This window comes from Protopterus annectens, chromosome 16.part0 (assembly GCF_019279795.1).
Source record: "Protopterus annectens isolate FY-2018-M chromosome 16.part0, PAN1.0, whole genome shotgun sequence".
Taxonomy (NCBI): Eukaryota; Metazoa; Chordata; order Ceratodontiformes; family Protopteridae; genus Protopterus; species Protopterus annectens.
Window position 1 is genome coordinate 514,221,702 of NC_056750.1, and position 17,147 is coordinate 514,238,848.

The 17,147-nt window shown below is 38.0% G+C and overlaps 1 protein-coding gene across 1 annotated transcript in view; it reads left to right on the forward strand.

Annotated features, from left to right (window-relative positions):
* Positions 1–549: 549 nt before the first annotated feature.
* BBLN (bublin coiled coil protein) overlaps positions 550–17,147 on the forward strand; it is a 135,633-nt gene continuing 119,035 nt past the window's right edge. The window contains exon 1 of the mRNA XM_044058693.1: positions 550–942. Within this exon, the coding sequence (XP_043914628.1) occupies positions 873–942 (70 nt within the window). The 5' untranslated portion in view covers positions 550–872. The remainder of the gene's footprint in view (positions 943–17,147) is intronic.

Consider the following 17,147-nt stretch of genomic DNA (forward strand, 5'->3'; position numbering starts at 1 on the left):
GACATGCAGAGTCCGCACAGAAGGCACTCCAGCCATGAATAGAACAGGAGAACCTCTTGCTGTGAGGCAACAACGCTCCCGCTGTACCACCGTGGCTGCATTTTTGAAGGATATTAAGTCTGAAATTTAAATATTTGATGACATCAATCCTCAGTGATCTGCTACAAAAAGTACAGATTGTACGAGAGGCAGACAAAAAATATGATGCAAAAATGACATCGTTGACAACATCCCTTCATATCTGTCCCCATACTTTAAATCTTAACAACAACAAAAATAGTAGATGCAGTAACTTGAAGGGACGGCTTCCTCCTTACAAATTAAATTGTCTGTCTATCTGACCTTTACTTTTCTTTACAGCGGTCTGTCTAACTCTGAATTTATCTACGAGTCTACCTCCTTGTATCTGTGTTCATGTCCTGAGAAAAGCGGATGTGGCTAACTGACAGACAATTTCTGACAGTATGCTCTCGTAACAACGTCACTTGCAAATCTGGACCCGCGCTTACGCGAGATTTAATGTTTTTCTAAAATATGATGAGCTTTTGACTGCAGTCTGTCAGAGCTACGTGTAGCCAAAGCAGCCGATGATGTGACTGTCTTAAGTTTCAACTAAGTTGCCAAAATTAAAATGGAGGGAAGGAATTGTATATTCACCACACAATACATTATTCCTTTGAAAACGTATGACGTAAATTCGTCCATTGCGTTGTTAGTAGTGTTTCATATACCAGAATGGGAAAAATCAGCTGATTCCCTCTGACTTTTTCCCCTGTGTCTTGTGATAACACCTTCCTGATTTTGTTTCAGTGTGGCTTGGTCACGGAAGAGTTAAACACGGTACATTTTGTTTCAGGCAGGATACCATAGACATGTCTGGTCCGAATGGGGATCCTGCGGTGTCGGTGAATGTCAGTGGCGAGGATGACTTAATTGAGGCTGGTGAGTGTAGCATCAGAATTTCGCAGACACCTTGTTCACATTTTTTGTTTCATGTTTTGGTCCGAACCCCATACAATCTGTGGTTTTCTGGCAGATCACTGAGGGCTGAAATTCATAAAAAATTACATATTTGATTTCTTCAGGAAATGCATGCTAACACAAATCCAGATATTCTAGCAATTTTCTAAGTTTATAAGAGTAATATTTAAATATGTCCGTATTTTTTTACCTTTCCCTGTATTATTTTGGGCTTTCTCCAGAATTTTTTACGCTAAAATGTTGAGGGTTATGCGGGAGGGAATTCAGAAATCATATTCCTTCTATTATGATCAGGTGCGCTGACATGCCTTATTTTTAATAGTGCATAGCTGATCACCGTTCCTTTCTCTTAGGTGTTCCTGGTTTTCCCGGTAGGGTTGCAGGCGGTGCCCTTGATTTTTTTTAAATTTTATTGCATTTGTTTATTTTTGCAAAGCTTGAAAGATTACACTACTAACTGTGTCTTCCCCTTATCGTTACTGCCTTTTAACTCTTATCGTCATACCCCTGAAATTCTGAACATTTAAAAGTCGTAGTACTGACCTTCAGAAGTTCATAGTAGAGGATCAGAAAGAGGAGCACTCATTTTTCTAAGCAGACAACCTTCATGCACCATACAGTTTAATAATAATATTTGTGCAGTCCCGTTTTAGTTATTCAATAATGTATGCAGCCTTAAAAGGTCTAATTGATGAAGAAAATCTGTAAATGTGAAAGAAGCAACGTTAAATCTGAGGGCAAAAATAATAATACTTGAGAAGTATGTTTGTATAAGCTGTGGTGGTGGTGCAGTGGTAGTGTTGTTGCCTCACAGCAACAGGTTTTCCCGTTCAATTCTTGGCTGGAGTGCTGATAAGTTAGCTGAAAACAGAGTAAGTAGGAGTTCTGAAATGTATTATATGTTGTTTTATTAATTATTTTTTTTTTTGCAATGACACTGCAATGTATTTCATAAGTATTGTATTTTATCTATTTGTTAAATGGTTAGGCACAGTTGATGTGTCCCTTTTCAGTGGGTGTCTTGAGAGCACTTTCTTGGACAGAGAACAGCAAGACCATTTCCTATGGTCCAATAAAGGAGTTTGGAATGCATCAATATAGTATAAGTTAGAAGGGATTAAGTTAAGTGAGAAGGACAGAAGATAATGCAGTGCAAGTGTGTCTTTTGTGATTCTTTTTTTAGCAAGAAACCTCTTTATTAAATTATTAGTTATTACAAAGGCAATTATACATTTATATAAATGAAAACTAACCATATTGACATAATCTTAGTTGCAAGCATTTTACATCACAAACCATATTGACATAATTTTAGATGCAGACATTGTACATCACTTATGATCTACCCAGTCATTGTCAATCAAAAAGATTACAACCTCTCAATCAAACATATCTTCTCACTCATACTTAGCCACCATAAAAAAAATTCTACCTGCTAACTCTGCGTACACTCTAACTAAAGCATGCACATCCAAATTGTAACTTGCTACAGATCCCCACCATGGCCCAGGATTCCCACTCCTCTTTTCTTGATGTACTGGAAAATACTAGGGTTCAACCAAACACCCTAATAATGGGCAATTTCAACTACCCCACCATTAACTGGGAAAACTACTCGTGTACCAACTCCTTCGCTCAACGCTTTCTGGAATTCATAAACTCCAGTGACCTGGATCAACTTATCCACACCCCCACCAGGGGCAACAATATCCTAGATCTAGTCATTACCAACATGAGTGACCGGTGTTCCACACCTGAAGTCAGCACCTCATTGGTCCAATCCGACCATAAGCTAATCACCCTTGATATCCACATCCCGCCCCCACCCTCCATTAAGGAAACCACAGTAAACAATTTCTCCAAAGCCAACTTCATGCTTCTTAAGACAGAAGTGGTGAACTTCATGACACCCATGCAGATGGACAAAGCAGTTACGACTACTGAATCCTATACAATTGTACTTTATAAGCACTTATACGAGTGCATGGATCGTGCTGTCCCAAACAGAACCAAGACGCTATCCTCCAAAAAATGGAAGCCAATCTGGTGGTCCCCTGTTATAAACAAACTGTACAACAGAAGGAAACTGTTGCAAAAGAGAGTTAAATCCCATGAGTGGAGGAGCTCCCTGGTCAGCCTCAGTAAGAAGCTGCGATCCCTGATAAAATCCTCCAAAGATGGTTTGAAAACAAAATCGCCACTGATTCTAAAGACAACCACAAAGCATTCTATAGCTATGTCAAGAATCTCAATGGCAACACTCAGATCTGCTCTGAGTTACAGCACAATGGCACTAAATATACAGACCCAACTGATATTTCCAACATCCTGGCAGATAGGTTCAGTGCTAACTTTACCCCCCTCTCACCCCCAAAAGAGAGCATCTCTATACCGGAAGAATGCAAAGTTCCTGTAATCATGGCTGCACAGGTAAAAAACACACTCTCCAAAGCCAAGAACACAGCATCCGTGGGACCAGACAACATCCCAGGCTGTGTTCTACACAAACTACAGTACGAACTGGCACCCCACCTAAGTACCATGTTCAGTCATAGCCTCACCTCAGGCTTTGTGCCCGCTGAATGGCACACAGCAACGGTTATCCCACTCCACAAGGGAGGAGCCACCACAGATCCTGGGAACTACCGCCCCATTAGGAAAATAAAGAAATGATCCCAGCAACGACCTGGAACACACCAGCTTTATTGACAGCAAAATGTTCCTTCGACTAAGCGCTTTCGCCAGTAATTGGCTTCATCAGAATCAAAGAAACCTCTAACTAACTACAACAGAATAAATAGTGAAAACATTTTTTACAAACACTTAATTAGTTAATTGATAAGCCAATCATCAGCCATAAAATAACATTAGGTGAACAGCCCGTAAAAAAGTGCTTAGTGCAAATCATTTCATCTAAAACAAATCAAAGAATCCATTTAACAATGCGTATAATACCTAGCCAAATTTAAACATATCCACTAGGTTCCATAAACAACAAAATTGGTTGAAAAGTTTAAGTGAACATATAAAAAATACTATTCGTAATCTCCAAACTCTGGACCCCACCCAGTTCGGGTTTGTAAAAGGCAGATCATGTCTCCTAAACCTGATAGACTTCTTTGAAGCAGTCACCAAAGCTATAGACGAGGGTAAGGTGGTTCACACAGCCTATCTAGATCTTGCCAAGGCTTTCGATAACATCCCCCACTCTGGAATTATAATAAACTCACTAAACTAGGTATAAATCCCTATGTCACAAGATGGGTTGCCTACTGGCTCACTGACAGAACCCATACTGTGAAAGTAGCAGACTCCAAATCCGACTTCAGACCAGTGACAAGTGGAGTACCACAGGGTTCAGTCCTGGGTCCTCTCCTGTTTGGTATCTACTTCTCTGAAGTACAGGCTAACACAGAAGGTCTTTGGCTAACGATGTTGGCAGATGACCGCAAACTAGGAGCCATAATCAAAACTCCTAATGATGTGGACATCCTACAAAAGGGCCTCACTGAGACAGATGCCTGGTGTCAAAGCCATGGCCTCAAGCTCAATGCCAAAAAGTGCATTGTCATCCCCTTTGGTAAAAACTCTGTACCCATGAACTACAACATAGGTGGTAGTATACTTAACACCGAAAGTGTGATAAGAGACCTTGAGACACAGGTGAATAGTAGTCTGTCCTTTGATAATCACATCGCCACAGTAGTCAGGAAATCCTTCTACATGGCACACCTCATCACAAAAGATTTCTCATCCAGAAAAAAAGAGGTAATTGTTCCCCTCTACTCATCACTCATTAGACCCATTATAGAGTACAATGCCCCTTTTGGTATGTACCTCACAAGACATCTACAACAACTGGAAAGGTCACAGAAATACCTCACAAAGAGGATTACCAGCCTCAAACAAATGCGCTATGCAGACCGTCTCAAAAAACTCCAGCTTTACTCCGTTGCATATCGCCTACTCAGAGGCAATCTCTGTCTAACATACTATGTCAAACCCAGAGCTGTTGGACATGCTCAACTTAAAGAAGTCCCAATCCCTCCGAGCTACACGCTCTAGGGACCTAAACCTTGTCACCACAATAAACAGAACATGCCGGAGGGATAGATTCCTGTCTCAGAGACTTCCCATACTCTGGAATAAACTACCTATCTATATCAAACAAAGCTTCTCATTAGTACTCTTCAAGAAAAATCTTGATGATTGGATGGGAAATAGGAAATTCACCCCGGGGATCACTTCTGTGGCTCTGCTCGACAGTGGCACAGGAAAATAATTTTCTTGGGTGGCAAAAGCCAGGGTACCTTTTTGGCTGGGCTTGTGTAGGCCCTAGGGCCAATAGCCTAGTACCTACCTATGAACACGAATACTAAATGTAAAATAATTTCTCTATGCCCTAAACAAATCACACATGCCAAAATGCTAACCCAGTACAGCATATTACTCATACTATTCTCAACAGCTGCCATATCCCAAATTATCACTCTAATCTAACCACTCCCCAACCAAACCATAAAACTACATCCACCTACCCTAACCAGAATGAAACCACTCATTTCAAAATACCCTCAACCATCTTCAAAACCACTTTCATCGACCAAGATAAACATAAAATATCACCACAAATAAAAGCTGCAAAAATGATATCACACAGATATTACAACCACATCACCAAACTCGTACATGCAATAATAAACATAGCCAACAAACTTATAAGTGGTGACTTACATCCATACCCAGGCCCTACCTACTTCCCCTCAATCCACACTCAAATTCAAAATATACTTAACCTACCCTATAAAGTTTCAGACCAGCTACTCTTAAACTTTAAACCTCAAAAGTATTTTCAATAAGATTTCCGAGCTTCATGCTACCCTCTCTTTGTACTCCTCTGATATAGTCATATTAACAGAGACATAGTTGAAACCTCATATTACACATAATGAAATCGCTCCTCCAGGCTATAACATACTTAGGGTAGATAGAAAAGAGGAGAAGGACTAGCCATAGTATTTAAGAACAACCTTAAACTACAACCCCTAAATATCAATATAATGACTTATAGTCAGATATTTTTGACTAAACTGCAAATCAACCCTAACAAGTATATAGCCATAATAGCCATTTATATCCCACCACGCAATAAAATGTTTCCACTATTGAGCACATCCTACAATGTATTTCAAATGACATCACCTATGAAACCATCATCATGGGTGATTTCACTACTGACTGGTTAACATGTAACTCACAAAACCCCAGCAATCATATCAGATTTTATGGTTTCACACAAATCATCCAGTCTGTTACCAGAACAGACAAAAAAAAATCAGATAAATAGTCTATCCTAGACTGGACCCTGATGAACAAACCCTGTCACACTATCAAAATAATGACTGTGTAAAAGACAGTCTTAGTCACCATTTACCGACCTATCTACTCAGGCAACACATCATTCCAGCTAAACTCACCATATATAGTCAAGCCCGTAATGGAAAAAAACTTCAGCCTGCAATAACGTAAACACTTTCATCAATATTCTCAACAAAATGGCACCTCCCAGAACAGTTCATGTAAAACAAACTATGCCCCATGGCTTACTCATGAAACTAAAACCCTCCTCAGACTGAGTGACAGGGTCTGTATGTCACACTAACAAAACTCAGTCTAATCACTTAGCTTATCAACCAATCAGAAATAAGATAAAATGCCAAATCAAACTAGATAATAAAAATTAATACACCAATGTACAACTGAAACACCAAGGGAATCCACAAATATTCTGGACCACAATAAAAAAAATCCTCCAAACTGGACAACCTACAACCCCTACTCCTACTATACCAAACAGCTTAGGTACCATTGCTGAACAGTTCAATAAATATTTTACTGAAAGTATTCTATATCTTACTAAAAATAATCTACACACTTGAGAATCTTTACCTTATCCTAAGTACTATAACAATGACACTTTCTCATTCCAACACATCCCTATTAAAACCATAGAAAAACTATTCAAAAAACCCAAACCCACTACATTAGCAGCTTATAACTTGCCATCTGAATTCCCAAAAGTAGCAGCAGAAGCCATTTCCTCCCCTGTATCAATAATAATCAGTCTGTTACTGAACAACGGCCCTTCAATCTGCAAAATGTCTTACATAATTCCCTTGCACAAAGGAGGAAAATCAACTAAGCTCACAAATTATAGACCCATCGACATTCTATCCCCACTATCTAAACTATTAGAAAGATGCATACACTCTCAACTTTTACATTATCTTAAAAGCAGTAACTTGCTGGCCAAATCCTAACATGGCTTCAGACCCCATCATAGCACCACTACTTTATTCCTTAGCTTTACCAACACCATTAACTAATACAGAAATGAAGGTAAAGTAGTAGCATCAGTCTTTCTACAGTCTAAGGCCTTTGAAACAACTTTGCATGATAAACTACTAACCGCCTTTGATACAGTTTTGCACGATAAACTACTAACCATCCTCTCAACTCTAAAACCCAACCCTTCCACTGTCTCCTGGTTTCAAAGTTACCTAACAGGTTGTCAGAGAGCAGTGAAGTGACTACAAGACCTCTCTCTCCTTCTCCCAGTCACACTAGGTGTACCACAGGGGTCCATTCTAGGCCCTCTTCTTTTCACTATTTTTACTAATGATCTTAATACTGCCATCTCACTAGCTTCCGTAATCCAATATGCAGATGACTCTACACTTACCTGTGCAGCACCTGCCATACAGCAACTTCAAGACAATGCACAAAAGTCCTTAAGTGAAATTGAGACATGGTTATCAAACTCACAGGTCATACTTAACCCCATCAAGACTAAATCAATGATCTTTCAACCTACCAGACCCTCTGATCCCACTCTCACCTTTTACATCAATTCTCTCGATAATACAAAAATTACCCCTGAACCACAAACTATTAGGAGATTAATTGATAATAAGCTGAGATTTGACTGACATATAGCACAGACAGTTAAGAAAGTTCACAAAAAAATGGGAACCTTGTACAGAAATAAAAAATTTCTAACAGACAGTTCTAGAGTAGCTATTGCCAGAACCCACCTCCTGTCCACTCTCCTCTATGCCTCACCCATTTTACCAACCTAAAAAAAAAAATCAGATCTAGACAAACTAGAAACGCGCTACAACAATACAGTAAAATTTGTTACAGGCTGTCCATATAGGACACACCACTGCCTTAATCTAAGAAAACTCGCCTGGCTAAAACTACCACAACTCCTAGCTTATAACCAGTTTACCGTGGCTGATAAATTGTTCTATCAGCTTGAGAAAACTCCTGCTCTTCAAAATATAATTCATCCTTATTCTAACAAACGTTCACTTTGTTCAACAGTCACCAAAGATACAAACACTGCAGGGGACACCCTATATTCCTACCATGTAGCAAAAGCCTGGAATTTGCTCTCTCACTCTATTAGAACCACTATCAACTCATCACATTTTTTTAAAAAAATACTCAAAAATCATTTATTCGACTCCTGGCTCCTTTCATGTAACACTCCAGGTTAACTATGATGAACTATATGTATTTTCTCCCTATTCCTTAAATGAATACACTAACATGTCATTATTGTATCCATGCACATTCCTACTCTCTTACCTAATCACTTCCCTACTAAACTAAGTTTGAAACATCCTTTCAACAACCAACACCTCAAAAACTTCACCTCTGCCCACAATTTAATGTTATCCTGATCTACTTTCTTCCTCACTTTACCTTCTCTCTTGTTCTTGTCAAAGTTGAACAGAGATTGGCAGCTGAATGTTTTCTTAACCTAGTTTATTCTATTTTGCTTACTGCACTTTAGCTGATTAATATCTACTGTGTAACTACCATATACTATTATATCCCTGTTAAGTCTTTTTAACATTGTATAAATATGTCACTATGTCATTTTATTTTCTGCTATGCTTCTATGTTTTGTTACTATGTGCAACTACAATGTATTGTTACTACGTGGAGCTTTTCTACCTGGGCCTCCACTGAAAATGAGTCCTGCCCAGTCAGACTTTCCCGGTAACAAATGTAAAAAAAAAAATCAAACATTACATAGCTCATTGAAATCCTGCCTTTATTTAAACCTCATTCCTCCCCTGTATTTATTGTTCTCATAATTCCCATTTTGCTCCTGTTCTTTTCTAAAGGTCCTAATTCCAGTTGTTTTATCTCTGCTACTATAGTAACTACTTCTAGTAGAGTTAGTTTAGACTTGATTTCCATTTTCTGGTAATTGCTTTTTTGGCAGCCACCATAATTAGACTCCGAAAGGCCTTATTATGTCTAGGCAATTCCGATTCTGCATCATAGGTCAGAAAAATAATTTCCCTAGTTACACTAATTTGCTCACCCAGTATCTCAGATAGAGGTGTCTGCAGGGAATCTTTAAAGTTTTCCAACTCATTACACTCCCATAAAATATGTTGCCAGTTACCTGTTTCTCCCCCATCACACCTCCAAGATTTGTTTCCTGCCTGAGGAAAAATTCTCTGGAGTCTACTTGGAATATAAAATATCTGTGTAAACATTTCCAAGCAAAAGTCCTAAATCTTCTAGATTTTGTTGTATGTTTTGGAGACAAACATATACTCCCATTGTTTTTTTTTTTCTGAATTGCTTATCCAATCTCTCTACCCAATCCTTTCTAAACTCCTCTGATTGATTGTTATAGTTATTATGCAGTATTTTATATGCTGTACTAGTTATTCCCTTTTTAACAGCAGCCTCTGTTCCAGATTCTACTAAAAAGTCTACCAGTGCTGATCTTTCATTTAGGATCCCCCTATTTCTTTCTCTTTGCCTTTACTTTGATGCCAATCTTTGATAGGGAAAGCAATCTCTAACCTGCAGTCCAAATAAATTCTTGGCATCTTCCCATTCTCTTACCTTTCCCTCTCTAGTTATTTGTTCCCAATACCTTGGTCCCTTTGCCAGTTTTCTCCAGTAAATTCCAGCCCCTCTTGCCTATTTTCTATATCCCTAATTGTAGTCACCCTTATCAGCAGAAGCTCCTTTCTTCATTCCTGTGTTGGCTTAGTTCTTAGAATACTTTCTGCTACTTTATAAATATAATATTCTGTCTGATTATAGCTGTTCTTCTTAAAGGTCTACATCCAAAATCCCATTCTCTCTCTTTGCTTCTTGAGCTTCCTTCCTGTTTCATCATCATCATCATCATCATCTCTTTCCACTTTGAATTATAGGTGTCTGCTTGTGTTATGTATAGGAGCTTTAACTGTTTAGCTATGAAATACCCCTTCAAATCGGGTAATCCTAATCTGCCTTGTTCTATTGGAAGAATCAACTTATCCACTTGACATCTTCCCGTCCCAGATAAAATCCTTCATCTCTTTATTGATTCTTATCCACAACTTCTCTTCTGGTTGATAAAAATGTACCTGACCTGTGTATGAGATTAAAGGGGACTAAAAACATTTTAACTACTTGTATCATATTATCCATCTCCATAGGATCATATGAGATCACTAGGCTAATGGCACCAGGGCCCTTACAAGCCCAGCCAAGTTCAACCCATGTTCCCAAGGGTGCCTGGTTCAAGCAGGCACTAAAATCAGCACCTATTTCCCCCATCTAAGAGGAACACAGGTGGAACCCCTGGGGTCAATTTCCAGTTACCCATCAGTAGTCCAAATTGCGCTTAAATAGGGCCAATGAGGGGCTTTATTTAACTTGAATAGGAAGCTTGTTCCAAAGATGGAGCAACTTCTGTGAGACAAATCTGTCTCTCCAGTAAGTGCTATTGATGTCATATGCCAGGTTAAGGTCTTTTCAGCAAGTGACCCGTATGCCATTTGACTTCTGAATGTGCACCATTTCCATCAAAGCTGGGTCAGAGATTGCTCTATATGCAAGGCACAGGTCACCTCTGAGCAGCCTGTATGATACAGAGTAAAGTGACAATGATTTCAGACTGTACACATAAGACAGACCATGAAGACATGTAACATAGCTTCCAGTTTCTCATTTTCTTTATTATATTTTGTTTAATCTCTTCCCTCATATCCTTAGCTGCCACAACAGATGCCTTTTTAATCCATACTCCTAAGTACTTAGTTTTATCATGTCCCATAAGTATGGATATTGCTGGAACAGTTTGTACATGGGTACATATTTTTCTGCTGTTGCCATTGTTTTAGCTTCATTAATTTTGTATCCCAAAAAGATTTGAAACCATCTCAAAATGTTCCACAACACTGTAATGTCCTTTTCTGTTTTTTATCAGGCAAAAAGTAATAATCTGCAAACAGAGCCAGCTTTTCTTGACTTCCATACCACTTACATCGTTTGAATTTCTGAGTCCATTATTTTCATTCCCAATGGTTCGAAATATAAAGCAAATAACAAATGGGAAAGAGAACATCCCTGCCTGGTTCCTCTGTGAGACCATTGATATTTAAAAATGTTACAGAAAGCATCATTGTATTAAAAAGTTATTATTCTCACCTTCTCTGTATAACAGCTTTTTTGTTAAATGTCTAGTTCCATCTTTTTTGTTACATGCATATAGTGTTTGGCATGTTGATCTTTTATATAGTTGTTTCTTATCATATCCATTTGAGCCACTGTCACATCTTAAAAGTTTTTTTGTTGTATTGAAAGCTCTCAAACAAAAAAAAACACTCTGAATACCCCTTAAACCTATTAACTTAATAATACACACAACTATGTACATCCTGAAATATTGAAGTTTGACCCTCCTAATAGAAACACATATTCCAAACTGACAGACTAATTGCTGTATGGTTTTGTCTTATATTTATAGCTCTCCTAGCTAAGTAAACACTTGAATGCTTTCAGAGAACATTATCTCCTAGACATTTCTCTTTATCATGTTGTCTCCTGGGGACATGAACCCCAGATACAGAAATGTTGTTAAATATAAATTTATTTGCTAGAAAAAAGCCTTATATTATTCAATTTTTTTTTTCATTTACTTGCTTTCTCTTAAAACGTGTTACTAGATCAAGCCAAGGGCCTTAAACCAGTCATTCCCCTATGCAAGAATGAGAAAAAGCACAATACTTTTTTCATTTGTCATGCTCATTTATCCAGACTTTTGTTCTTTTATTTTTCAAAACTGAACAAGGAGAGAGAAGGGAGAGAAAAATGGAGCACCTGTTTTCATTAATATCCCCATTACACTCAAACGTAACTGAGACAACTTTACTTCATAGCATGCAAAGAAAATCATGCACCATAAAAAGAGTACCATTAAGAAAAAAATGTTTTACTTACAGATAATGTTCTCCCTCCTCTTCACCTCCCCTAAGTATTTTCCAAACATTAATGACATGAACGGTGGTGCAGCGGTTAGCGTTGTCGCCTCACAGCAAGAGGTTTTCCGGTTCGATCCTTGGCTGGGGTGTCTTCTGTGCAGAGTCTGCATGTCCTCCCTGTGGTCGTGTGGGTTTTCTCCAGGTGCTCTGGTTTCCTCCCACATCCCAAAGACATGCTGTAGGTGTATTGGATACTCTAAATTGGCCCTAAGCATGAGTGTGTGCATGTGTGTGCCTTCCATGGAAGGCTGGGCACTGGGCTGGCAACTCGACACTGTAAAACTCCACTGCCAATCATGAGCGGACAGGTGATCCGCTGTGGCGACCCCTAACCGGGAAAAGCCGAAAGAAGAAGAATGACATGAAGTAGAGCATATGCTTTAGAGTCCCCTACAAGTTTAACAATGTCCAAGAGAGTGCAATATTTACAGATGTTCTTGTTCTATCATGTTTAACAAATATAATTATTGCTTTGTAATCCACATTTGTAACTTTCCAAGTTACTGGTTTTATTCCTGTTCATCTCCATCTCCCAAATCATGTCATTGCTTCATTTCCAACATACTCTTGATTCTTCTAGTTAACTGTTGTGCCTTTTTGCTTCTCTCAAGCATTTTCTGTTGAAACATTGGAAAAGGTTTCATTGGTACAGTCTCTTTGTGGGCTTTATTACTCGAATAATAAGAAACATAATCTTCTGTTTCACAGCACACGTTAAGATGCATGGTGCAGCCTGTGCTGCTATTAAGTGCCCTCTGGTTTTGTCTGATCTTTATAGCTCTTCCAGCTGGGAAGACACCTGAATGCTTTGAGAACATTATCTCTTAGCTGATTTTTCTTTTTTTCCTAGCCAATTTCTCTTTATCAGATTGTCTCCTTGGAGACATGAGGACTAAATACAGAATTGCTAGCTAGCATACATTTATTTTCTAGAAAAAAGCCTTATAATATTCCGCATTATTTTTTATTTACTTGCTCTCTTTTAAAACCCATTGCTAGATCAATCTAAGGGCATTAATCCTGTCATCCCCCCATGCAGGAATGAGAAAAAGCACATTATTTTTTTCTTTTGTCATGCTCTTTTAACCAGACTCTTCTTTTTCTTCTTTTTTTTTTATATTGCAGTGACTACATTTCTTAAAACTGAATAAGGAGAAGAAGGGAAAAAAAAAAAAAAAAAAAAACAGGAGCACTTGTTTACAGTAGTATCTCCATTACACTTAAAGCATGCAAAGAAAATAATGCACTATAAAAACAATACTATTAAGAAAAAAATAAATATTTGATTTACTTACAGTTAACTTTCTCCCTCCTCCCCCAAGTATTTTTCTGAACATTAATGTTATTAAGTAGGGCATATACTTTACAGTCCCCCACAGGTCCAATAAAGTCCAATATTTCCATATTTTCCTGTTCTGTCATATTTCACAAATATAGTCATTGCTTTGTAATCCCACATTTGTCAATTTCCAAGTTGATGTTTTTATTGTTCATCTCCGTCATCCAAATCTCCCATATCCTGTCTGTGCTTCATTTCCAATGTACTCCCAATTCTTCTAGTCGACTCTCATGCTGCCTTCCTTCTCTCCAGCATTTTCCATTAAATCGGGAAAGATTTCACTGGCACAGTCTCTTTCTGTGTTTTTTGTTACCAAACAAATAAGAAGCAGAATCTCCTTCTGTTTCACAGCTCACTTTTTGTTGGATAAACTTTTGTATTTCCTCCTTAGCATGTACTTCATCAAGAAATGATTTTGACCCTCCAGTGAAGAATATTTTAAAGAGTTGGGTACAGCTACAGCAGTTTGAATCTCATGCCTGCTTCTCTACACTCCCTGAATAGTGGAATACATTTACCCCTCTTCTGCCTGGTGTACACTGAGTAATCTTTTTCCACAAACACTCAACTGTCTCCCACTTTTAGTACTTTGTCCTTCTGCCACAGTTTTGTCAGAATCAATTCCTTCTGCTGGTAGAATTGCATCTTTGCTATTAAAGGTCTAGGTTGCTTTCTCATAGCCAGGTTTGAAATATACACACAATGTGCCCTTTCAGTTAACAATCCCTGCTGTGGAATACCAGTCCAGTTGCTTATTTGTGCTTTCATAAAATGAATACAGTCTGTTCCTTCCAGCTTCTTTGGTACAGCTGAAAATCTCATGTTCTCACTTTGTGCTTTATCCTCTAATTCTATTTTTTTTTTTAAAACATCTCTTCTTGAGTGGTCTCGTATTCAGCCAGCCTTTTCTTCATTTCGACCTCTGATTTTTGCAGTTTTATCACCTCATCTGAATGTCTGTTTAAAGCTTCTTTTATTTTTTTCCAGCCTTTTGTTGTTTGAATTGATATACTCCATCAGTTTGTTGTTTATTTTAACCAGGTCTTTGTGCAGTTGTCTTATGCTTTCCTCTAGGTTACTGGAAGTCATGTCTGGAGCTTGTACTGCTTTTTGCTGAACAGCTGAAGTACTTTTCCTGGTCAGTGTTTTTTCCTCGCTTTTTGTAGTTGATTTTCTTTCAGGTACTCTATTCCTTTTTTCCTGGCATCCAGGCAGTGCACTTACTATCCGATTACTGAAATTTACTGAGAAATATAAATGTACTTGCTTTCTCTGCTAAGGTTCAGTTTTCATACTGGGAGAGCTGGAATTAGGCTTTTACTAAATGTGCAGATATCTTGCAAGTCCTGTGTCTTTGTGGTTGTAAGAAAAATTTAAATATATGATCTAGTGAGCAGAACATGTAAGAAATGGCAAAAGGAGGATAGTAGATAAAACTGTATTAAGCCTTAAGGGCAGGCTATTCAAGTATAGTTTCTTGAGCTTGCAAATATCAAGCTTTTCTCAAAACACTGTCTTTTTTTCCATATCTTTAATCTGACTGTGAGTGCCACATAGTAAATGTGTATTTCTTTTTCTAGTGTCATGTATGTACTTGATTTTGTTGTCACTGTGATATTCTATGAAATATTGCATTCATTTCATTCGTATTGTATCATTGCATCTCCTAATTTATCTGGCTTTTGTTGCAAGCTTTTTATTCAGAAATGATGGGCAGCACAAGCATTGCTTGATAGGCAACTTTGCACCTGTGCAGAGACAGTCCTAAGTAAGGGAGAACACATTCATTTTAAGTTTTGGAGAGCTTACGAAAGCAGGGAATTTTACCACTGTTTTTTGGAGAAATTTGAGAAAGTTCTTGCAGTATGTGTGTGTGTCTGTGTGTGTGTTTGAAGTAATTGAAAAACAAAATTGACTGGAATCATTTTCAGGGATACTCAGATAAGCTATGATTCAGGTACTGTCATTCTCAGTCTGCAGAGAGATGAGACTGAAAGAAGGGAAGGAAAAAAAAAACAGTGTAGTATTATTGAAAGATAGTGTGATATTATGGGAACATGGCGTGCATTGTAGGTAAAAGCTTGACTGAAAATCTGAATTGCATCAGTGGGGGTTGATCCCAGGATGCCATTTTCACTTTTTTTCTATATTCATTGATTCATAGTTTCCTGTTTTCTATATTCAAGTTTGAAAGCAGTCGAGGAACACAGACTCCAAAGTAGTGTATGCAAAGTGTCTCTCCAATGCATCCAAATAATTTGCTGTTGAAGACATTCACAATTAATCTTATTTCCCTTGCCACTTTATCTGTAGCCTTTTGCTAAAAAAAAGTTGTGTATCTTTTTAGTTCTGGTTAAAAGAATGGGATCTTTAGAGTTTAATTTCTTTGTTTGATTGTCAGTTGATTAAAGTTTATTTCAAGGTTCAAAAAGGCTGTGTCATGGATGGTCCTCTATGCTAAATATAGTTTGTATCTTATGAGGTGATAGGTTATACTATACAGATTAAGCTGCATCATCCTAGTGGTATTATCAAGGTCTCTGCATGACAGCACCCTTCACTAGCTATGCATTGAACAGATTCCAGTATAGTTACTTCAATTTTGTGTGTAAGCATAAATATCAGAATTGTACTCCAAAATTTGGAGTTTAATATTTGTATACAAGGGAAGAGTATTGGTGTTCTAGAATCCCTGGCGACCGTAGTTTTAAACGTCAGACTTGGTTGCTTCTCATCTCCGTTTTGTACTTAGTATTATTCTTTAAAGATAACTTGTTATTCAGTGTGACTTAACATCTTTCATAATGTTGTTAGTTTATATTTATTCATTGTTCAGTATTATATAATCATCTAACTTGCAGCTTCATATATCATTACTTTACATATTTTCACATTGTAATTTAATCCAAGGTCTCTGTCCCAAGTATTTACTCTTTTTAATTAGATTTTTGCATTTACTACATCATGAGAAAGAGTGGCAGTAGCTCCTCCTTTATCATTGGATAACAGTGTGTTGCAGCAGAAATGCGCTGTCTCTATAACCCAGAAGTTGATGGCTCAAAACTGTCCTTTGCTATGCAAGTAGGAGAAAGCTTTTTCCAAAAAGATCCAAAGAGGAGGCCTGTGCCTTTCCTTCTGAGCAGTCAGGGACCTAGTAATCCAGTATCTCTGTGCCTTTCCTTCTGAGCAGTCAGGGACCTAATAGTCCAGTATCTCTTGTACCATCACAAGTCAAGCAGTCCCACAAATACCAGTAAAAGGAGTCTAATCCTGTTTCAGCAGATCAGTAAAGCAAAGTGTAGAGAGAGATTCGTTACTCAGTATCTCCCTCACCTCTGGAATAGACCTCTGCAGATTAAGCAATGTGGTATGCTATCGTCCTTCAAACAAGACCAGGATAATGTAATAGGTATTCATAAATTCACACTGAGGTTAACAGTCTAGCCCTTCTTAAGAGAGAACAGTCTAAGATGGGAATT